This window comes from Myxocyprinus asiaticus, chromosome 16, assembly GCF_019703515.2.
Source record: "Myxocyprinus asiaticus isolate MX2 ecotype Aquarium Trade chromosome 16, UBuf_Myxa_2, whole genome shotgun sequence".
Lineage (NCBI taxonomy): Eukaryota > Metazoa > Chordata > Actinopteri > Cypriniformes > Catostomidae > Myxocyprinus > Myxocyprinus asiaticus.
Window position 1 is genome coordinate 3576654 of NC_059359.1, and position 24745 is coordinate 3601398.

A 24745-nucleotide genomic window follows, 5' to 3' on the forward strand; every position below is an offset into this window, starting at 1 on the left:
AGAATCCTATGTTCCCCACATTTATAGGGTCCTATATTCCCAGGGTCCTATGTTCCCCACATTTATAGGGTCCTATATTCCCAGGGTCCTATGTTCCCAGGGTCCTCTATTCCCCAGATATAATAGGGTTAGGGTTAATATTTATGAAATATTTAACATGAAATGTGTCAAATTTGACCTGAACACAATAGGATGGTTAATTTGTGTTAACAGAATATTGAATTTAGAACCCTGGGAACATTGGACTCTGGGAATGTAGATTTTTTTTTTTATGCATTTGACAAACACTTTTATCCAAAGCAACTTACAGTGCACTTATTACAGGGACAATACCCCCGGAGCAACCTGGAGTTAAGTGCCTTGCTTAAGGACACAATTGTGGTCACTGTGGGGGGATCAAACCAGCAACCTTCTGATGACCAGTTATGTGCTTTAGCCTGCTACGCCACCACCACTTCTCTCTGGAATAGTTTATAATCCAGAGTTAATTTATGGATCAAAATCACCATAAAGTGCCTTTGAGACTTCACATTTTCCAAAATAAAAAGCTGAGATTTTCCATTTAACTTCATATTCATTGTATTAAGTAGACCTTAGGCTGTTGGAAATGCATGTTGGCCAAGCTCCAGCACTTTTTATAAATTAACAGCAAGCAGACAATGTACGAACAAACCGCAAAATGTGTCCACCCTGTCATGGACACATTCAAAGCAGAGTAAATACATTTTCATTGCATAGTGATTATAAAATGTCGATTTTCAGAAAGATATTTAGTCCCTTTCTCAACAATATATTTTAGTTAATGGGAAAAGACTTGAAATTACTGCAAAATATTTGTTTCCCTATAAAATCTGTGATAGTTGCACTTTCTTTTCTAAATAAAATCTAATAACAAAGATATCTGGTCAAACTTTCAAACAATACTATTTGGCCCTCATTTGTTTATAAAGAAATCACACAAAAGGTTTTGCTAACTTGTGAAAATAATTAGTTTATTTTCATAAAACTTGAAGATGACAGGGTGGACAAAGGCTTTAATGGGTGAACTAGAAGAGAACACATAATTTATTAAACAACAGGAAATGAGTTCAGGAATACATTTTTCTATATCAGTGGTGGCTTAGTGGTTAAGGCTCTGGGGCCCCTTGAGCAAGGGCCTTGACTCTATCTGCTCCAGGGGTGCTGTATCATGGCTGACCCTGCACTCTGACCCCAGTTTAGCTGGGATATGGGGAAAAAAATAATAATTTCACTGTATATGTGCAAATGTGTGATAAATAAAATTATAATTATAAAACAGATATATGTTGAGAGCCTGTGGTTCTGGCATTAGGCTAAGCATCTGCCCATCATGGTACCAACTGGTGTCCTGCCGGGGACCTGGCCAATAGAACTTGTTTGTGCCATTGCAGTGCACACTTAACTTCCATGATGACACCAGGGTAGCCTTCATTGTCCTAATTAACGACGCACCACTCTCCAATGAAGTATGCTGACTTGAGGGTGTCTTTCTCTTACTAACTTTAGAATTGGATCAAGGTGGGCCCAGATGGCCACAGGGTCATCATGTCTTCTGGAGGGTGATATGAAGCAGAAGGTGTGCGGTGCCTGTTCACCTGCAGTGTAGAGCACTCCAGTGTGCAGACTGGCCTGCTGGTGTGAGCCTCCAAAATGCACAGACTGGATTTCTTCACTGTACTTGCATGAGTAATTTTCACTAAAATCCACATGCAAGAGGCACTCGTTGCACTTCAGGTTCCCCCTGAGCTCCCTGTAGACGTCAAACTGCCATTTAATGTTGAAAACATGGCGTCTAAAATGGAGAAGCCTCTCCTGGAATTGTGTGTTTAGGTCTTCCTCTGTTGTTGTTATTTCATTTTTACTGTGATTGTTGACATTTTCTCATCCTTCATGATCTTCTCTGTCATCCACTGAGATAAATGAATGTTCTCTTGCCCAGGAGTTTTCAGCATCGGGTGACAAGTGTGGAGGCATTCCCTGCACTCACCATAAGCACAGACCTTGGCTTTGGGGTCGCACATGGTTGCTTCAGAAATTTCTTCAATATTTCTTGAAGACAATGTTCTGCAAGGCATTGGCCATAAATTGCAAGTTTTTGTTTGCATAGACGTGTCACAGTCAGAAGGAGGTGTATGACATGTGGCCAAGGTGGTTAGAGAGAAACTTCCTGTGTAAGTTCCTCATTTTATTCTCTTCTGCATCTTTGTCTTCAGCCGTGTGACTGTTTGTCTGCGGCCGGTTGTCATTCGACTGATATCATCTCGAAATAAAAAGATGTAACTTTCTTTTTAATCTCAGTTCGACTGATGCACTTCCTCCCACAGTAGACAAGATCCACAGGATCCTTTGCTCTCTTCTCAGAGTAGCCAAAAACAGTCAGGGCATACTTTTGGAGCTTGTCCATCTTCACTATATTTCCAGTGACCACTTTCGCAATCAACTGCTTCTTTTTGTTTGTTTTTGCATTTTTGTATTTTCATCTAATATCTTCAATCAGGGATGTATGGAAAAGAAGAGCTCTTTTGATGGGTGAATTCACTTTTTGATGACTCAACAAAGCATTGACTGTTGCACGTGGCGATTTGGATGCACTTTCTTTCTTGGACCTATGGAATCTCTTCTTAGATTTATCAGTTTTAGTTTTCTCTTTTGCCAGCTGCGCCTCCAATTTTTCGATGTTTTTTCAGTTTGCTCTTCAAACTCCTTTGAATGCATTTCCCTTGACGCTGTTGCCTGAAACACAAAATATTTGTTAGTATTTTTAGTAAGATTTTTAGGGATTTATTTATCAATATGTCATTTTATGGGGAAATAAACAGTTGATAATTGTCCTTCAAATAAATCTAAACTTTCTAATAAATCTTATAGCTAAACTTCCATGTTCTAACCTGGAGGGCCCTGGCTCAGGCTGATTTTCAGGAGTTTCAGGAATTTTAGGAGAGTTGGGGACTATCTCTGACTGTAGCAAAGCACTGGCCCTGGCTCGCCTTTTTGCTTCCTTCCATTTCTTTCTTTTTGCCCTCTTCTCTCACTGAGCTCATTAACACCCTTCTTCTTCCCAGTCTCTCTGTCTTTATTCCACTTGTCCCTATCTTTCTCAAGGTACTTTTTTTCTTCTTTCCGGATCAGCATCACGACGTTCCCTATATCTCCTCGCTATCTCAGCTCTACTTGGACTCATTCCTGGAAAAAGACAATTCAAAGCGTTCCCTTACAAACCGCTGACTCCCCCTTTAATTGGTGGTCCGGCTAAACTAGGCTTACCTAGTCTTGTTCATTTACATCTGCACAACTGTATTTTTTCAAACAGGCAATGAAATCCATTATATGGACTTTGTTTTGATCACAGTCTGTTGTTTTTATTACATAGAAAAAAAAGTCGAATTATCATCATCATCATCAAGAGGCCTGCTGATACCGATATCGCCAAAAAAGTCAATATCACCCATTCCTACTATGTATAGCATCTACTGTTATAATATGCGTGTAATAACTGTTGTAAGATGTGTAACATTAGTAGAATGTGGCAAAAACTACGCACATGTCCTCCCTGTCTTGTACCATGTCCACCATGTCATGGAAGGCTTGGTGACAGGGTGGACAGTGACAGGGTGGACATTTTTGGCTAAAGTTAGCAATTAATGAACACACGGTGGACCTTAAGTTAGCAAAGTGATTCATTGTTGAAGGTGACTGTGTACTGTTTAAAAAATATATTTTGAATTCCTGGTTACTTCACCCCCCAATCCCCCCTGGAAACTATGCCCGTGGCTAGTGGTCAAGTGATTCACTGAAGAGATGTATCTTTCTGATGCTCAGCCTCCTCTAATCCATTTCATGTCCAAGATGACATATTCAAAAAAGTGCCCCTTTAAAAAATATACTGCAATTGTGTTTTTGTCATTTTACACAATTTTGGGAGAACCCACACATATCATTCCAAAAATCCTTTAGCATGTCCTTTATTGACACTGCAATTTATTATTATTAATATTTAGTATTATTGTTATTTTTAGTTTTATTAATTATGTATGATTGTATTACTATTAACCGTGTTTGACGCTGCAGTGTGAGGACTTTTATTTTAAAACTTGTAAAAGTGGGCGTGGTTAAGCGTGGGATTTAGTTGGAGAGCTCAGATATGATTTATTCGTTTTAAGGAATACATCTTATTATAAATCAATCGATACACCGTGATCGTTTTGATTTTCTATGCTATCAGCCATAATTATTTTTATTTTATATTATTTTCCTCATTAATGGCGATGTACCTGCCGAACAGGTAACAGTCATGTGGGGTGATGGTCTGTCCAGTGTTCAGGTGAATCAGGAAGTAAACGCACCGGGTTCACGAATCCAAACACGGGTTTAAAAATATTTATGAAGATTTCGACAATGAGAACTAAACGAAGACTGCTAAGTGAGTGTGCATTACCGTTTCATAATTGTTTTACTGTTAAGATTTTGCTGATGAGCCAAAATGGCAGGTTTCAATTGTGACAACATGCCCCACTGTTTTTTTTTTGTAGTCATTACGTATATGTCTGTACAGAAATTGACTTTAAATAAAATACCTACGATGACAATGCTAAAATTAATACATCTGCTAAAAGTTGCTTTTGTAAACTTTTAGAAGTACAGTTGCACATAGATGACGTCAAAGCTGAAGTCTAAAAATTCTTTAGACTTTAGTCTCTTTTTTAAAAATATTTTATTTGTTGTTTTGATCATTTTTTTTGTTGTTGGAATAAACAAAAACATGAAATAAAAAAATAAAAAATAAAAAAAAAATATATATATATATATAACTCACATTGCACTTAGGGGCATTTTTTTGTTCTTTTTCTCAAAAAAATAAAAAATAAAAAATAAATAAAAATTCAATAGTTTTGGCCCGGTTTCCCTGAAGAGAAAGATTGTAAATTATAAATGCATCTGCTAAAATAAATGAATAAATCTAAAATTGACTTTTGAGAAAGATTGTGCATTTTAATATGCATTTGCTATAGTACACTTGCTTATAGATTACCTCAAAGCTGAAAGACATGAACTAAAAGCCACAAAACCCCAACATTTTTGATTTAATTTGGTTTTTAAGTCTGATAATCATTTTGATCATTTTTTGGGGAAACATTCACTGGAGTAAAAAGTGTGACAACTAGCCCCGGTCTCCCCAATAATGTTTAATATGTGATAGAATGAAACACCTGAAAATTAACATGACATTTTTGATCAGGCCCTCCAGATTGACATGAACATACTGGTGCATCCTGTTGTCATTTTTACTTTGACAGGTGAGTTTGGTCTCCTCTATCTATTCACACAAGTAATAGTTCAAACTGCTAAAAATAAATAGCATAGAATTCTGATGCAGAAAAACACAAATGCAAAAGAATGGGAATCATCACGTAGACGCAAGATGGATTTCAAAGGTGTAAAGTGCATGTAGATTGTTTTACACCCATTCGAGTTGTTCCAGTTTAACTGCTTTCTGTTTTTGAATAGCAGCAGACTGTTGTATGTTTAGTTTTATTTCTGGTTTCTATTTTAAGTTCTTTCACTGTTATATGTGTCATTAGCATGTCTTCCCATACCACACCCATTAAAAGTAACATTCTTTCAGACACTTAAAGCATGCTCAAAAATGTCTGAATGCCATCGTATTAGATAGAAAAATATCAAACTAAATAGCATTTAAGAAGAAAGATAGCACAAGCGTACTTTTCAAGCAAAACATCATTTGGACACTTTCTGGTTGTCAAAATGTTAGTGGAACATGATGGTGTGAACTTGAGGGGAACTGACTTCATACATCAATTAAAAATCACTAGAAGATCTCTAGCATCATTAGTTTACAGATTCCACTTGCTTTGATATTTTGTAATCATAATGCAATTACATTTCAGACCTTTTGAACTCTTGACTTAAGCGTCCAAATCCTTTTTAAAGCCGCTGTGTGGTTCAAGTAGCATTCTCTAACTACAGCTGTTGTTGAATACTTTTCTCCATCAGGTCTGTCTTTGGTCGCTGTGTGTCTGGAGCCAGTTCCAGTTCAGTTTGAGAAAACACCAGTACTGGTGGCATCCGGGAGAGATGCCATCTTTACAGTACAGACCGTGTCTGACACATCCCTCATCAGATGGACCAATGCCGGACAGACGACATTGGCGATGTGGGCGAATGGACAGCCTATTGTAATATCAGTCCCAGAGTACCAGGGCAGAATCTCTGTCACAGCCACTCAGCTGAAGATCACTAACAGCCAGCTCCGTGATTCTGGAAACTACACCGTCTCAGTGGAACCTTCTCCTGCCACTGGACTCGGTGTCAATACCCGTTCAGTGCAGCTCAAGGTGTTTGGTGAGTCCAAAAAATGCCCCATTTGTTGCTTTTAATGCTACTAAAGGTGACTAGTCTTTAAGGGAAAGTTTACCCCCAGAAAATAAAACGTCTGTTAATTATTTACTCACATTCTCATTATAGAGCGCATTATTTCAGACAAAAATGTGGATAGGGAAAAGTGCAAGATGAGTCAACAATATTTTTTCCAGAGAAAGATGCAAAATTTTTTAAATGCATCTGCTAAAAGTTACTTTTGTAAACTTTTAGGAGTACACTTGCACATAGATGACCTCATAGCTTAAGTATAAAAAGTATTTTTTAATATTTTATTTCTCATTTTGATAATTTTTTGGAAGAAACAAAAACATGATTTTTTTTGTGTGCATTTTTTTTTTATATGTATATATATATATATATATATATATATATATATATATATTAGTGCTGTCAGTCGATTAAAATTTTAATCGCGATTAATCGCATAATTTTTTGTAGTTAATTGTGATTAATCACAGATTTCAAAAGTGTTGAAAATTGACACTACACCGATCAGCCACGACATTAACCCTCAGGGGTCGACGGACGCGCCGGCGCGTCCTGCTGGATTTTTTGCTCATAACAGCGGAAACAACTTAAAATACTCCATCATTTTTGGGCATACAGATAAGTGTAAGACATCATTAGAAACCATAAAGGGTCGACTTTTATTTGTGTACATTCACAATAACAACAAAACCTTGTGCTTTTGTAAAATAAAGAAAATAAATAGGGTGCGCTTTCAGCCGTCTCTGTCTCCGCGAGCATCTTTCTGAAACACGTCACAAAAATGAACTGAAACTCCGTGAATACTAATCAGACAAACATGAAACATATGTCTAAAGAAAGCTTAAAATGTCTACTTTTAAATAAAAAAATTCAAATTTAAAACAAATATTCTCCTCCAATGTAATCTGTATCAAACCTAGTGATGTACAGTTTCTCCTGGCTCAGCTAATTATCGCTAATGCGATCACACCCACCAGCAGAGGGCGCTATTCATACGGTAATGTGCTGAGGCGATCAATGCAAATGGTAAACGCCCCCAAGGCAAGTTATTTATATATATATATATATATATATATATATATATATATATATATATATATATATATATATATATATTAAAATGTAATTTATTCCTGTGATGTAAAGCTGAATTTTCAGCATCATTACTGCAGTCTTCAGTGTCACATGATCCTTCAGAAAACATTCTAATATGATGATTTGCTCAAGAAACATTTATTATTATTATTATCAATGTTGAAAACAGTTGCGTACAATTTTTTTCAGGAATCTTTGATGAATAGAAAGTTCAAAATAACAGCATTTATCTGAAATAGAAAGCTTTTGTAACATTATACACTACTGTTCAAAAGTTTGGGGTCAGTAAGAATTTTTGTATTTTTTTTTTTTTTGAAAGAAATTAATACTTTTATTCAGCAAGGATGCATTATATTGATCAAAAGTGACAGTAAAGACATTTAAAATGTTACAAAAGCTTTCTATTTCAGATAAATGCTGTTATTTTGAACTTTCTATTCATCAAAGAATCCTGATTTTTTTTATATATATATATATATATATATTGTGTATATGCCCTATATCAGATATTACATTTTATTCTGTTCCCAGAGGAACATTATTCTGATGTATCACATCAATATTCATGATCATCCACGCCTCCTCGCATATGGCCTATCTAACACTAAAAGTGTCTTATAAAAGTTAAATGACTATATTGTTTTGTATGAATGAGTGATCAGGATGGTTTTCACATCATTTTGTGGCAAAAACCCTAGGCTACAAGATCCAGTTCTCAAAAGTCTTGTGAACAAATGTTTAGTATGTGTTATATGGCCTTTTTTCAGTGACTTAACATTTTTGTTTTTTCAAAAACCATGCATAAATGTTATTTTCTCAAAAATACAAACATATACATACATGTTGCTCACATATTATTGTAGCCCAGTTTGTGCTGAATACAGTGTTATCAGACTTTAGCCATTAATGTGTTTTTAAGCAACTGAAAAAAGCACAAATGTCAACGCATGTCAAAACTTCTCCAGGGCCCAAAAGCACCCTCAGACCCCAGAGGGTTAGAACCACATTCCTAATATTGTGTAGATCCCCCTCGTGCCACCAAAACAGCGCCAACCCACATCTCAGAATAGCATTCAGAGATGATATTCTTCTCACCACAATTGTACAGAGCCGTTATCTGATTTACTGTAGACTTTATCAGTTCAAACCAGTCTGGCCATTCTCTGTTGACCTCTCTCATCAACAAGGTGTTTCCGTCCACAGAACTGACGCTCAATGGATGTTTTTTGTTTTTGGCACCATTCGGAGTAAACTCTAGAGACTGTTGTGCGTGAAAATCCCAGAAGATCTTAAAGAGAACTTAAAAGAGAAAGATTGTAAATTATAAATGCATCTGCTAAAATAAACGAATAAATCTAAAATGTGACTTTTATAAACTCTTGGTAGTACTCTTGCAGGTGACCTCAAAGCTAACGTCTAAAAAGTCTTCAGACCTTAGATTTGTTGTTTTGGTCCTTTTTTGAAAAACAAAACAGCAAAAAATCATGAAATTTATAAATATATATATATATATATTATTTAGTCGTTTTGATAATTTTTTGGTAAAAAAACAAAAAACAAGCAAACAAATATCTATGTATATAAATACATATTTTGTTTGTGTGTTTTATTTATTTATTTGATATTTATAAATTTTTGGGGGGAAAACAAACAAAAAATGCCCCTGACTGAGAAATCTTTTTTTTTTTTTTACCGATTTTCCTGAATAACATTGTACATTTTAATATGCATTTGCTAAAATAAATAAATCTGCTAAAGTTACTCTTGTAAACTTTGAGAAGTATACTTGCTTATAGATTACCTCAAAGCTGAAAGACGTGAACTTAAAGTCACAAAACTCAAAAATGTTGATTTCATTGGGTTTTTAAGTCTGATAATCATTTTGATAATTTTTGGGGGTAAAAATGAACAAACAAACAAAAAAAAGGTATATTTTATTTGTTGTTTTTGATTTTTAGATTTTATTTTATGGATAAACAATAAAAATAAAATTAGACTGGTCTTTACCTGGAATAATTGAAAATATAAAAATATGAATAATGCATCAATGCCTTTTGTTTTCGATGTTTAGATGCTGTGGATGGAGTGAGTTTGTCTCTGCCCACTCTTCCTTTGGAGGGTGGGAATGTGTCTTTGCGTTGCAGCGTGACAATGGGCACAGAGGTCAGTGTGGTTTGGGGTAAAGGAGGCACTGCCTTGTCCTCGGACACCCGCATTACCATCAGCGCTGGATCTTTATTCATCAACCCAGCCAGGAGAGATGATGCAGGGGAGTACACCTGCACTGTCAGCAACTCCGTCAGTGCTCAGACAGCCAAAGCCAGCCTCAGCGTGTACTGTGAGTCATTAATAGTTAATGAGAAGTATAGTTGTGTGGTTGTGCACAGCGGGTTGCAAATTTATATCGAGGCCAGTGATTCAAACTAGTCAGATTTGGGCAAATACGCTCTTCTGAATCCTAAATTCTGAGTTTTGAGTCAAAAATTAACCAGAGCTTGGTGCAAAAGTGTTTATCAGTCCATCAATTCTGGTTGCAAATATTGCCTCTTAATAAAAAAGTTCTTGTTTGACACTGCTCAGCACACGTTTCACATAGATCCAAAGTGATTTATTTTTAATTTTTGTCTAATTTGTAAACACGGTTGCAAGACCGTTTTTATTGGCTTTAAACTTGACACTTTCATACTTTTAATAGCAATCTTTAAAGCTAACATGGATAATACTGCACCCATGGCATAGTTATACAGCCATCTATCCTAACTGTTGATACCCTCTTGATACAATCTCAAATCTAGGGCTGTGTATTGATTCAGATTTCACGATTTGATTCCGATTCACAAGCTCTCGATTCAATTTCGATATGGGTATATTTCAGTTATAATGCCGCTTTTGCTTACAAAGGAAAGACATTCTCTCCCAGCTAATTCTGTTAATTATACAGAGCACCTTCTAACTAGGTACATTATGAAATTATGAATTTTACTAATCACATTTTATTACTTTTTCATCATTTTGGCTTTTAAAAAATGAACAAATCCATGTATCTGATCAATAAATTTGATGAAATAAAAAATAAAAATAAATGCAATATTATATTTATTTTTGATTTTCTCCCCAATTTGGAATTCCCAGTGCGCTCTAAGTCCTCGTGGTGGCATAGTGACTCGCCTCAATCCGGGTGGCGGTGGACGAATCTGTTGCCTCTGCGTCCGAGACCATCAATCCGCGCATCTTATCACGTGGCTGGTTGAGTGCCTTACTGTGGAGGCTTCACACCATCCACTGCGGCATCCACGCACAACTCGCCACGCGCCCCACCGAGAGCGAGAACCACACATTATAGCGACCACGAGGAGGTTACCCCATGTGACTCTACCCTTTCTAGCAACCGGGCCAATTTGGTTGCTTAGGAGACCTGGCTGGAGTCACTCAGCACACCCTGGATTCGAAATCGTGACTCCAGGGGTGGTAGTCAGTGTCTTTACTCGATGAGCTACCCATGCCCCCTAATATTGCATTTATAATATTTTGTATTTTTTTTATTTACAAATATTTAAATGGATTTTTTTAACACGTGTTAAAAACTGGTACTGTCTCTTTAAGAAAATGTGCATTGCTGTAAACAGCGCCTGTAAATGAGCACATGTTAATGAGAGAGACTTGAATGGCTTTATCTCATCTGTGCCATGCGTGATTAGAATTAAATGTTTATTTTTGTTTTTGTTTTTGATCAACAACTGACTGTAAAGAACAGAAAGGGTATTAAAAGAGACATTATTAGATGACAAATGGGTCGTGTGGATCTCGTCTTTGGACACACACACATTACACAGAACAACATTTACTCTCAACACACAGTGAAAGGATCTCCACCATTGTTTAGTGGTGAGTGAAATGTAAATATTTACCAGCCAGTTAATGAATATATACATTTTAGTCGCATAGCGTGAAATTTAGTTGCAAATGCGAGTGATTTCCTCTTATTGTAGTGGAGAGTTGAGCACAGAGTAAAAGATCGATCTTGGGATTTATGAATCGATATTGAGATTGTTCAAATGAACACCAAAAATAATTCAGAAAACATTTGTTCCCAATTCTTCAGGATGCTCATTTTCGGTCTGGTTGTTAATGTTCAGTGGTGTTTGAGGGGGAAAAGAATGTTTGGTTTACTTTCCACATTTGAAAGACGATGTTAACGCTCTGGATTTTGTGTGTTATTAATACGTATGGAAGTATACTACTGACAAATGTCTTTAATACAAAAGTACATGTTATATTGCACTAATTGAAAAAAACTATTGCATTAACAGTGTTTGCATGTTTTTTGGAGCTGCAGTTTAACATGATTGAATGTGAAATATTTTGCACAAAATCTCATCCTTTCCATAATAAATATTCACCTTCCAAAGTTCAGTTCGACAAGTAATATTTGGTATATTTCGCTTTACAATTTTTAGCAGTAGAGTGCTGATGCACAATCTTCACTTGCTCCTAGTAATACTTGTCAAATAATAAAGAGGGAATTTAAAAACAAATATATTGAAAACAAAACTTTGGATGTAAGGATGAAATTACATGCAAAATATTCACAACTTAAATATAAAATCATGTTAAATTACAGCCCTAAAAATGGCAAGCACTGTTTAATTGATTATTGCAATAAAGCATGCTTTTTTGTATCAAAGACATTTGTCATGAATATACTTCCATAAATATGAATTACATTAAAGTTTTTTTCTCCCAGTTTGGAATGCCCAATTCCCAATGCGCTCTAAGTCCTCGTGGTGGCGTAGTGACTCGCCTCAATCCGGGTGGCGGGGGACGAATCTCAGTTGCCTCTGCGTCTGAGACCATCAATCCACGCATCTTATCACGTGGCTTGTTGAGGGCGTTAACCATGGAGACGTAACGCGTGTGGAGTTTTCACGCTATTCTCTGCGGCATCCACGCACAACACACCATGCACCCCACCGAGAGCGAGAACCACATTATAGCAACCACGAGGAGGTTACCCCATGTGACTCTACCCTCTCTAGTAACCGGGCCAATTTGGTTGCTTAGGAGACCTGGCTGGAGTCACTCAGCACACCCTGGATTCAAACTCACGACACCAGGGGTGATAGTCAGCGTCAATACTCGCTGAGCTACCCAGGTCCCCCGAATTGCATTAATGTTGATATTTATTTGAAACATGATGTACTGAGTGTTTGTTAATATACTGTACAACACAGATGGCTATAGTGTATTTTTTCATGTTTATTTAGGGGCTGTGAGATGTATATTTTGTTTATTAATTTCAGTAACCTTGACCACTATTAATGCTTTGATTACCTGCACCTTTGATTGAAGCTGCATAATAGTTTTATACAGTATGATAAGCCTTTCAAGTTTCTGATGAGCTATAATGTTGAATTTATAATCTGTAATGTCGTTGGCTCTTTAGATGGTCCAGATGCCCCTCAGTTGACTAAGACTTCATCTGAGTGTGTTGGTGGTGGAGATGCCACAGTTGGGCAGACGGTTCGTCTCACCTGTACATCCACCTCTTTACCTCCTGCCTCATTCTCATGGGAACTGAACGGCCAGCAAGTGACCGCCGGCCAATCGGGGAGTGGCGTGCTGAGTCTGCAGATCTTCTCGACCAATCAGAGTGGCAGTTATGTGTGCACGGCACGGAATGACATCACAGGGGGCACATCAAAGCAGCAGATAAACGTGGCCGTTGTGGGTGAGTTAAAGGCTCTCCATGGCGCTTCTGTGAAGGATTCTCATGTCAGCTCATTTTGTGGCCTGACATTCATTTTCTTGACCATAGAGGGAGTAATCAACCCCGGATTGATAAATTCAAGTGTCAACCCACTGGAAGGAGTCATAATTTTCATCCGCCTACAATGCATTTTTCTTTTTTTTTTCTTTTGCTGGATACTTTCTCCCATTTTCTAGCTTCATTAGTGATGTTTCTGTGCGGTTATTTATATATTTGCCCTGTATGCCCTGATTGTATTTATTTCTTCTACTATTAGTGGTGCTTGCAGAGGCAAAACTAGCAAAACCATGTCCTAACCAGATGCGATGTGCTAAGATTCCAGCAAAATGTGTCTGTCCACAGTGAACGTGAATCACATCCGATCAGAACATATTAGATGTTTAATGTACAGTAATGTGGAACAGGATTTTGGACCCATGAGAGGTCACAGTGGACGGGCCTACCCGGCAAAACGCCACACAAACTGGGCAAAACTAGCATCAATTGAGCGCAACAGTGCCCACCCACTTTTCTAGCTGTCTTGGTTCCGGAAGTATTTTTCCCATTCATTTTTTTCCTTAGGGATTTCATAAAAATCCTTCATAAAAGAGTTGTAAGCCATGAACCAAACCAATCAGCTCTTGAGGTGAATCGCGACATTAAAAACTTTGATTTGAAGCAAAAAAGTATTTAAAAATCAGACATAAAGAAGACCGTCTACTTAAGTCTTTAATGAGGGAATGAACTACAATCCCTTGAAGCATTCCGAATGATGTAATCTAATTAAAGACGACAAAAAAATAAAATAAAACTATTGTTTTAAAGATTTAAGTATTTTAGGTTTATTGCAAAAATATTCAGATATAGACCATTTTTCCCTTTAACATTTCCTGCTCATTGTCGAACTCGGACTGTGTTCCAAACGGGATAAATCACCCTCCGAAGGGCACTTTGAAAGGAGAAAAATCATTGTAGTCATGCTGTAAACTTAATTTCCAATAAAAATGACTTAAAAAGTGAGTTTTGAATGACCCTTATTTTTTTAGCCTCATACCTTTTAGCCTTTCAAAGCTCTCACAGTGGATGATAAAGTCTTTTAAGGGAGTAGGGCATAGGGATCATCACTTCTGAATGGAACGCACCCTCATTGAAAACAACTGCGGGAGGCACTTCATTCATAGTGACTTTAACACAATTAACATTACTAACGTTAACACAATTGTCAAAAAATGCGATTATTAAGATGTGGACCTTGTTTTTCGGTGGCTGGATGCTCCCTGGATCCTTGGAACTAACGGAAATTAAAGCGTTAAGATCTCAGAAAAAGCAACGACAAACGGACGCATGCACCGCTGCAGTGAAGCGAGACGGCTGGATGGATACGTGCAGTAATAACTGTAGCACACATCTCTGGTTGGTGAATTAAATTTATGCTAATTGTAAGTTTGAGAGGTAGAGCTTTAAAAGTGACTGTTGCTCCCATTATAATGAATGAAGCTGCGCAAATCATTTACATTTAGTCATTTAGCAGATGCTTTTATCCAGAAGAAAGAGACAAGTATTTTTATCATTAAAAAATAAATCCTTACCTTGTCAGCAGGTCATGTAGACAGCTTTATTGAACAGCTTTATTGATTATAACAGGAGCGATCCAATATTCCCGATCTCCCCGCTGAGGAAATTATTGTTTGCATCTAAACTACAATACAATTTCATCGCTGCAGTGCTCTTTTGGTGCGCTTTGCTCACAGTGATTCTCTGATTGGTGGATCTTTCTCTGCTGGATCATGGGTAATGTAGTTCTTCACCAGGAATTCCACCAATTAAACAAGATTTTTAAGTTGTAATATTGTGGACTGATGGCTTCAAAGGAAGCATATACTTTCGATTAACAACCACAGAGCTCACAATATGTCTGTCTTTAAATGTATATAAGTTATTGTTAATGATCAATTCCCCTATGGAAAAAAATAATAGGATTTTTACTTCCGGAGCCAAACTGTTACACTTTATTGCGCATATAATTAGGTTTAGGGATCTTACCAAACTTCTAACACTTAGTATTAAACAAACTAACACTGTTAGTTTTTTCTAAGCAATCAGAAATATGTTTTTTGTCTGGTGGAACTTAAACAAGCAAAGATATCCCATCGACTAACATTGTAAGAGGGACCCGAATCATATCTAGAGACCAGAGTATCATAGAAACTTGGGTGTGGGCTCTTTTGACTTGAACCAATAGGCAATCACCTAGCAGCCATTTTGAAATGCACTAGAAATAACTCCAAACACCATATCAACATTATAGCAACATTCTAACAACATCTTAGGGGCTGTCCAGACTAATTGTGTTCTTGCGCTAAAAAAAAGCAAGACTCAAGGCCTTTGGGTAGCTTGGTAAAATACACTGGCTACCACCCCTGGAGTTCGCTAGCTTGCTAGTTCAAATCCCAGTGCATGCTGAGTGACTCCAGCCAGGTCTCCTAAGCAACCAAATTGGCTCGGTTTTTAGGGAGGGTAGAGTCACATGGGGTAAACTCCTCGTGGTCGCTATAATGTGGTTCATTTTCAGTGGGGCATGTGGTGAGTTGAGCGTGGTTGCCGCGGTGGATGGCGTGAAGCCTCCACACACGCTATGTCTCCGTGGCAACGCGCTCAACAAGCCACGTGATAAGATGCACGGGTTGACGGTCTCAGATGCGAAGACAACTGGGATTCATCCTCCGCCACCCGGACTGAGGCGAATCACTACGTGACCACGAGGACTTAAAAGCACATTGGGAATTGGGCATTCCAAATTGGGAGAAAAAGGGGAACCCCCCCCCCCCATAAAAAAAAAAAAAAAAAAAAAAAGATTCTAACGAGCCGTTCTCACCTGGAGCGAACATTCACGCTGAATCGCGCGGCGACAAAGCGAAGCTTTTTTTTTTTTTATCTGGTGAAGAAATGCCATGATAAATAATATATAAACTTTAGATCACGTGTCAGAAGCCGTTGCAGTTACCAGAATCAAAGCAACTGGTGGCGCTAAAGCACAGAAAGCTGTTTTGACCAACAACATTAAATGCTGAAGTAACTCGAGGAAGAAATACTGAATCAGCAGTGAGGATGTGTATTTCATTTGAAACATTGTTTTTTCATATGGGTTCTCTTAACATATAAATGATATTGTTGCATCACGTTTTATTTTTTCAAACTGCTCGGTAGAGAATAGTTTGCTTTTCTTGTTTGTTCTGCATACTTGTCAAGTGGTTAGTTCTTCTCACCCGGTGATGGGTGGAGGGCGGACCAGCTCAAAGGTGCGTTGAGCCACCTACCGTACCAGGGTAAAATTGCTTGTCGATTAGCGCCACCTATTGTAAAGGCGTGTCGGCGAATAGCCTCTCATAATCCGTCGCGTTTGGTGTGAAAAGGCCTTTATGTGTACATTGCAATGCAAATAACAGAATGCAGGTGTCTTTAGACACTCTTTTAAAAGTTTATGTTCTTTTTTACCTTACATGGAGTCTAAAAATATACCTGAGAAAACAGCTGGACAAATGGTTGCAATGGTCAAAGACTTTTGACACAAAAACTCATTCAGTGTGAACGCCTCAAATCAATGTGCTAAAAACCACCCAAAACACCTTAACAACCACATAGCAGCACCCTGGCAACCACCTAGAAAACCTTAGTAGGTTTGTTGTCATTTTCTCTTCATTTATTTTCCACAGGCAAGTACCACAACACTTTCTTTAGTTGTACAAATCTAGTAATTATTAACTGACTGTTCTGCTTTCCTCCCCCTTGCCCCATCTCCCTCTCTCACCTGCTTCACAGGTACCTGTCTCAGTGTAGGTGCAGTGGCAGGGATTGTTGTAGCCTGTGTTGTTGCACTTATCATAATTATCATTGTTATTATTGTTCTCCTGCGACAAAGAAACGGTACAGCCTCTCCATTCTAAATATTTTGTTTTGTTTTATGATGCTAAAGAGTCTAAACTGACATACTCATATGATCATATTTGCAGTTGATCGGAGACTCAAAGATGCCATTGGACTTCAGAAGACAAACCAGAATGATGGCCCCACAGTAAGACATGAACTGTACCACTTTCTCCATTCTAATATTGTGCTCTGTGTAATCTGTAACTCATAAATGAACACAAGGAAAAATCATATTAAATGACTGACATTTATATACACCAATATGAGAAAACATAGTAATAAACAGTGATATTTACCTATGTAGATTGTTATTAAAACATTTTAATATACATAAAGTTCCATGTGGAGAGTGATAACATAAATGAATCACTGAATCAGCATTTCGAATCAGTTTCTTGAAATGGACAGTTTGAACTGATTCACCTAAATGAACCAAGTTTACCAACTCTAAGACCATTTTTGGTACTTAAGTTTAAATCAGAAACACCGTTAAAACATCTTTTGTAATGTTTTCATACTTGCGAGTTACAAGACAAGGAAGGATCACCAAACTAGTCTAATGACACCGTCTTTAGGAAACGTAATGGCCAAATAAAAAGCACATTAATATCAATGTTGTTTAATTTTATTGCCAGCAACATCATTGTGATTATATTAATCAGCAAGCTTTTACCTCTTTTTATAGGTTCTTCCTCCACAGAATGCCAACACTGCCTATAGAGCTCTTGTCAATGGAAACCACCCTGATCCAACATTACACAACTCACTCCCACAAAACCAGCAGAACTTCACCACTCTTCCTAATAACAATGATGAGAACATCAACACAACGACACGAAACAGACCAGGCAACTTCAGCCCACAGCTACATAATGGCCATCTGAACACAAACGTATTTCAACACAACTTCAGTGCACTCCCAGTCAATGGGCATCCAAACAACAATTCATATCCAAACAATGACCTTCAGAACTCCAGGTCGTTCCCACATCCTGGCCAACAAAATCCTAATATTCTCATTCAAACGGGTAACTCTCAGCCTGGTGCGCTTGCCCCGACAGTTCATGTAAACCTTAACACACTGCCACGTACCGACCAGTTCAACAGCACACAACCTCAAACGGTGCATGTCAACCTGAACACATATCCTCAAGAACCAAACCAGCCAAGTCTGGCGATCCAGCAACACAAGGACCAGAGAGAAAGTGCGCTACGGCTTCAAAACGGCAATGACAACCGTCAAAATTTCTCTCAGACTGGCTTGTTAAACTCTGACCCTTTGAATTTGGGTACTCAAATGCAGACTGTGCTTAATAATCCATTGACCAATGGATCTCAACCCAATGGACTCATTCAGACCAGTTACTCACACCCTACCAACCGCACCAATGCTAACCGCCGAGCCGCCAACATGCGATCATCAACAGAAGAGCAACCACGACATTCTAACCCAACTCAGGCCAACAACCTTTTCGTCGATCCCTCGTTAGGCACCAGCACGAATCCCAATCAAATGCCTTGGGACCGTTTGCAGGGAACGCCAGCGTACCCCAACCGCCAAGATGACAACTCCGAAAGCAGTGGATCCACAGAACGGTGGCCTCGATCGCCGCGACCAGATGCACGGAGGGGCCGCTCTGGTCCAAGACCCAGGGAAACTGAACCTGCTGGTGGGTTGACCCAGGCTGCTTCTGCTCCCCAAGGAAGAGACCTCCAAAGACAGACTCTCAGTGTAGTGCTGAATCACTGTCAAATGGACCCGACTGTGCAGAGACAAGTGGCCCAACAAAACACGCCAAGGTCACAAGCCCAATCCCAAAGCCAGACTGCTCCTAGGCATGCTATACCTCAAACCCAAACCCCTCAGGCTCAGAATCCAATCCAGACAGGTCTACCTCTTGGAACAACCGTACCTCACCCCACTGAAGAGCACAACCAACCTCGGATGCGCAAAAGGGATCCACAGACGCAAACGGGCATCAGACTAGACCACATGCAGACCACAGTATCGCCATCCATTCCTCTTACTCAAGAAGCCCTTCGCCAACACACCATCCAGATAGAAAACCCTTTCGCCAATCGAATTCAACAGACTCAAGCTGCCTTGCAGAAACCTGTAGCTCAGTCCAGACCTTCTCAACCCATTCAGCAGCTCAACAAACCGCACCAGAGGCCACCAACTCCACCTCCAGTGCTAGAGCCAGCCGAGTTCCAGTCGATGCCACGGGAACGCATGCAGCAGGCACGCACGCTCCAGCCTGTGATCAGTCGGCCCGTTAATGTGACGCATAGACACAGGTCTCCGGACAAGCACAAACAGACTAGAGTGTGGCATACAAGCCCACAACAATTGCCAGTAATTCATCCCATGCATGGACACCCAACACACGTGAGACAGGTAAAGTGTGGTTATTTGTACAGAGCAAATTTTGAATATAAAGACCTAGTGATCGGCCACTTAAGGCAGCATTTTAAGGAATCATAGACGCACACTCGTTTAAGGCTGTCAAATTAAAATTTGTAATTCAAATATTTGTCAAATTTAAGATTAAAATGAGAATTTTTTGAATGCAGAAATTGTGCATTAGAATTTTAGATGTGTGCCAAACACTGACGAGGACTAAGGTGGTGGTCTTTGGCCATTGTATCTTAATCAGTGTCTCGCAAGACACTTTCATGAGTGTCAGGAAAGTAGTTCAATTTCGCTAAACATTTTTCGAGATCCTTGGGTTTCATTCTCACACGCTGTTACATACAAACAATTTACTGTATCAGTAAATAATAACAAACCATGTGGCACATCTGGTATTTTGAAGCTTGAGGACCACAGTATTACCTTGGCACCGGTATATCGGGCAACATCAAGTTAACATAGAACTGTCTTTTGAAGCATTTCGTTCCTTGTTTTACTTTTTATTTCTTAAGATTTGAGTATATGAACTTGATAGTTTTATAAACAATAAAATGCACCAGGTATGTTCTTTGCCAAAAACAAAAGAACACTGTGCTGTTTGTTTTTTTATTTATATGTTGCACCTTCTTGTGGATTTAGGAGATGATGTTGACTTAATCTGGTGCTAACTGACTTTTTACCCTACATAAAAAACTATTATACTATACAATACTTTACTATACAATTATAAAACACGGCTACGGCTTTTCCAAAAGGTAGGCAGCATAATTATTATATCATAGTATCTTTCCGTTAGCTTAGCAACTTGCTAACTTTAAATTCTATTGGAATCAAATGCGAGTGAAATCTCCTGTGCGAAGCATTATTTTTGTTTTGTGAGAAGTAACTACCTATGTAGAGTGTTCATCAATGATTTTAAGAGTGTAAATCAATCACTTAATGAGGTTACATTTTGGTTAAAATGCTGCCTTAGAAGGTAGCTGGCTATATAGGTAGTAGGCAACGAGGCAGCTCACTAGGTTTTGGGACCGAGCCCGAGTCTGTGAAAATGCCCTTTCACATGAGTTTACTAACTTTACTATTATTCGAAAGTGTCTAATAATAATAATAATAAAGAATGAGTTTGCGTGTCCAAACTTTTGACTGCTCATGCGTAATTGTCCAGTTAATTGGCTGCACTTCGAAAGGTCAGCAGCAAATTGGACTCAAATTTGAAATTGTTTTAAAATCGAGTGCCATGTTACAACGCTTGGGATAATGCTGTAGCTTTTGCTTTACTCAGAGCTCATTGCATTGGGGAACGCTGACATAAGTCATGTGAAAGGGACTTTTAGACAAGATTAATATCAAATAAAGCATTTTGTTCTTTCTTCTCTCCCGCAGGCCCACAGAGGCAGACCCAGACGCTGAGAAAATGCAATACTCTCACGCAACACTATTTGCACTGCAAAAAAAAATAATAATAATTTCTTACAAAGCACAATGTCTCTCTGGTGGAAAGAAACAAATGTTCAGCCTTTCCTCGGGCCGTTCGTTTATTGTGCTGCACAAAACTTTTTATCCATTTTTTTATGTAAATCTTTTTTGGAAACCACTTTATTGATAAAACGACTGATCTTTTTTTTTATCTCTGCCAGACAACTGTCACGTAGGCATGTGAAAGCCGTGGCTGTTGAATGGGCGATAGTGTGAATGTCATCCGTCGGAACAATGCTACTTTGGGATATTTTTTGCACTCAAGTGGCTGAAAATAAAACACAATGCCATGTTTTTCCACAAACAGGCAGATTTGAACAAAATCCAAATGAATCAGGATGGCTGGCAGAGCTTGACTATTAAATGATAAATAATGGAGTGACACTGTTTGTCCTTTCACAACTATTTATTCCACTCTATGCTCACAGCTGCTTCTTGTAACACTGCTCAATTAGTGCGATTCGCTACGGTGCTTTTGTGGATGGATTGCGCATTTGAGTATGAAGGAGACCAACCAAACCGACATGTAATTAATTAAGCACTTTTATTTTTATGTTAATGATGTGGAAAATGCTAATGACTTAAAGTAAAATTGGTTCTTGACAGGCCTAGCAAGAAATAATCTAATAAGAGAGAGACTGGTGAATATTTCTCAGGGTAGGTTTATTTTTGAAAGTCAATTTCTGTTTAGACACAATCCTTAAAGTCTTGATTACGAATAAAGTTATTGAACTAATATTACCACCGTTGTTGCCCAGGGAAAAAAAGATACAGTTCATTGAGCAGGGAGGGGCATGTTGTCACCATATGGGATAAGTTGTCACAATGGAAACCTGCCATTAAATAGTCTATTATAGACTTTTCAGCAGAACTGAAACACTAAAACAACACTGATAAAAATGACATGAAAATGTCTTTAAAAAAGTGGCAACCTGGCATATATGAAAAAAAAATATATATGCTTTTACAAAAAAATGTTTTTTAAGATAACTGTGTTTGAAAGAAGAGACATTTATGTAATTTGACTTTTTACTGAAAAACTCAGTTATTGAGATAAAGCCTTTGTGACAACTTCCCCATGTGACAACTAGCCCCGGCTTCCCCTGTAATGATGAAAAGCAAATAGTTTGATGTCACCTACATGCAGAGATGGGGAGTAACGGAATACATGTAACAGGATTACGTATTTAAATTACAAAATATAAGTAACTGTATTCCACTACAGTTACAATTTAAATCATTGGTAATTAGAATACAGTTACATTCAAAAAGTAATTTGATTACTGAAGAGATTACTTTGCATTTTATTGTCATTTGTTTCATTACATTTTTAGTCTGCTTTGTTGGAATATAAATGATTTATTTTTAATATACTGTAAGTGTATTTTGTCTTACTGTATTGTACTTTTGTATAGTCAAAACAAGTGAAAAAATCTGCCAGTGCTGAAGAAGTAATCCAAAGTATTTAGATTACATTACTGTAAATTACATTTTACAGCATGTAGTCTGTAGTGGGATACAAAAGTAAAAGTAACCCTCCCAACCCTGCCTACATGTATTTTTTTTTAAAGAGCACACAGGAGGTTGTAAGAAATAAATTCTTACATATTTTACTTTTACGTTTCTTTGTTCTTCATCATTACATTTTTCATACAATGTTTCCCTATGCAAGGTACTCAAGGAGGGACACACATTCAACATGGCCTTAACATTGCTTATCAGTAAAACAGGGTAGCTCTAGCAAAGTCTTTCTAGCAAGTCAGTCCACTGTCGGTCATCTTTGGAACGCTGTCAGGAGGCTATTTCCAGTCATGCCAGTGCAGTTCCTGTCTACTTGAATGGGGAAAGATAGACATCTCAAAAACAGCTGGTCAAGATTACGATCAAAGAACATATTTCAAATCAGAAATAAAATTTGGTAATATTGTTTTCTTGTGATTCTTTACTTCATATTATGCTAAAACGCACAGTTTTCCAGCTTGTATAGCTAATGCATGTTCTATAGTTGACTGACAGGTCGACCAATATTGGGTTTCGCTGATATGATAATGTGTTGAAAGAAAAGCAGTTAATCTGCCAATAGTTTTTTAAATTGGTAGCCTATATTAAATGTTCTTAGTCTTCCTGTGATGGGAAGGGCCAGACAGCGGCTACAAGAGTCCAAATTGAATAAAATTACAGATGCAGTTTATGGTGAAACCAAAATACCAATAACCAAGGACATTTTTTTTATAAATAAATCAATAAAAAAGATTTGATTCATAGCACGGAACTTTTAACTTTAAAGACTGAAATACACCGGGGACTCTTATTTTGAAATGTTTGCGCTTCACTGCTTCTAGCTGCTCATTCAAACAAATAAGGGATATAAAAAGCTTATGGTGGTTACGGCCCTGCTTTGAAGGATGCAGCATATGCATTTATTCAATTAAAGCGTATTCTTTTATTTATTTATTTACTTATTTTTTCCGCCTTTTCTCCCCAATTTGGAATGCCCAATTCCCAATGCGCTCTAAGTCCTCGTGGTGGCGTAGTGACTCGCCTCAATCCGGGTGGCGGAGGACGAATCTCAGTTACCTCCATGTCTGAGACCGTCAATCCGTGCATTTTATCACGTGGCTTGTTGAGCGCGTTACCGCGGAAACATAGCGTGTGTGGAGGCTTCATGCTATTCTCCACGGCATCCACGCTTGACTCACCACGCGCCCCACCAAGAGTGAGAACCACATTATAGCGACCATGAGGAGGTTACCACATGTGACTCTACCCTCCCTAGCAACCGGGCCAATTTGGTTGCTTAGGAGACCTGGCTGGAGTCACTCAGCACGCCCTGGATTCGAACTTGCGACTCCAGGGGTGGTAGTCTAAATCGAATTCTTTTGAAGTTTGATAATCACATTAGGTCATATCAAGATTCCTTTCTTTCCGCCTCCAAATTTAAGACATCTTTAAATGATAATTAAGACTTTTGTTGTATCATTTAAGATATTTAAGACTTTTTATGACCTAACATTTTGGAAAACTGAATTGAAGACTTATTAAGGATCCACGGGAACCCTGCAATGCTAAAGGAATCATCCAAAGTGTAAAATTCTTTCATTTATTCACCTTCAGGTTGTTTTAAACCCATATGACTTTCTTTCATCCATGGAACACACAAATGTTAGATCAAATGTTAGCCTTAGTCACCATTCACTTTCATTGGATTTTTTATTTTTTAATGAAAGTCAATGGTGACTGTGGCTGTCAGTCCTTAACATTGTGCCTAGCTGTATCTCCATTGGTGTTCCACGGAAAAAAACGGAATTTAAATGGGTTTAGAACAAGATGAGGGTGAGTAAATGACAGAGCTTTTATTTTTGGGCGAACTATCCCTTTAAACACTGCACTTTTGGTAACTTTACCATCTGACATTCTGTAATAGTAACACCATTTGAGCTTTAATTTAATTATGAGCCACATTCTATACCCTCCAAATGCAAAGGTCGTTGAGAAGTGTAATTAATTATATACTGTATTTCAACTATTTTAAAAACTAAAAATAAATTGCACAAAAGATGGCAAAAGTTGGGGCCAGATAAGTTACTGTGAATTAAGGGTTCTGAGGGGAACTTCCAAGTTAACCACAAAGTAAAAAATGACGACTGCATCACTGAAACTAACATTGCAAACCCAAGAGA

At 38.0% G+C, this 24745-nt stretch overlaps 1 protein-coding gene across 2 annotated transcripts; it reads left to right on the forward strand.

Annotated features, from left to right (window-relative positions):
* The first annotated feature begins 1083 nt into the window (after positions 1–1083).
* LOC127454297 (uncharacterized) lies at positions 1084–22992 on the forward strand. 2 transcript variants are annotated; one of them, XM_051721398.1, is made up of 9 exons: positions 1085–4441; positions 5258–5315; positions 6034–6381; positions 9575–9841; positions 12947–13231; positions 17069–17173; positions 17260–17321; positions 17862–19574; positions 20973–22992. In XM_051721398.1, the coding sequence occupies exons 2-9, from the start codon at positions 5273–5275 to the stop codon at positions 20997–20999; spliced, it is 2850 nt and encodes a 949-aa protein (XP_051577358.1). In that variant the 5' UTR covers positions 1085–4441; positions 5258–5272; the 3' UTR covers positions 21000–22992. The 2 variants fall into 2 exon arrangements, with proteins under 2 accessions (XP_051577359.1, XP_051577358.1); XM_051721399.1 differs by lacking the exon at positions 5258–5315 and having other exon boundaries at positions 1084–4441.
* The last annotated feature ends 1753 nt before the right edge of the window (positions 22993–24745 follow it).

Coding starts and splice junctions, on each gene's coding strand:
- LOC127454297 (XM_051721398.1), top strand. CDS start 5,273: ATGAACATACTGGTGCATCCTGTTGTCATTTTTACTTTGACAG. Junction 6,382..9,574: donor AGTGCAGCTCAAGGTGTTTG/GTGAGTCCAAAA, acceptor TTCGATGTTTAG/ATGCTGTGGATGGAGTGAGT. Junction 13,232..17,068: donor GATAAACGTGGCCGTTGTGG/GTGAGTTAAAGG, acceptor CCTGCTTCACAG/GTACCTGTCTCAGTGTAGGT.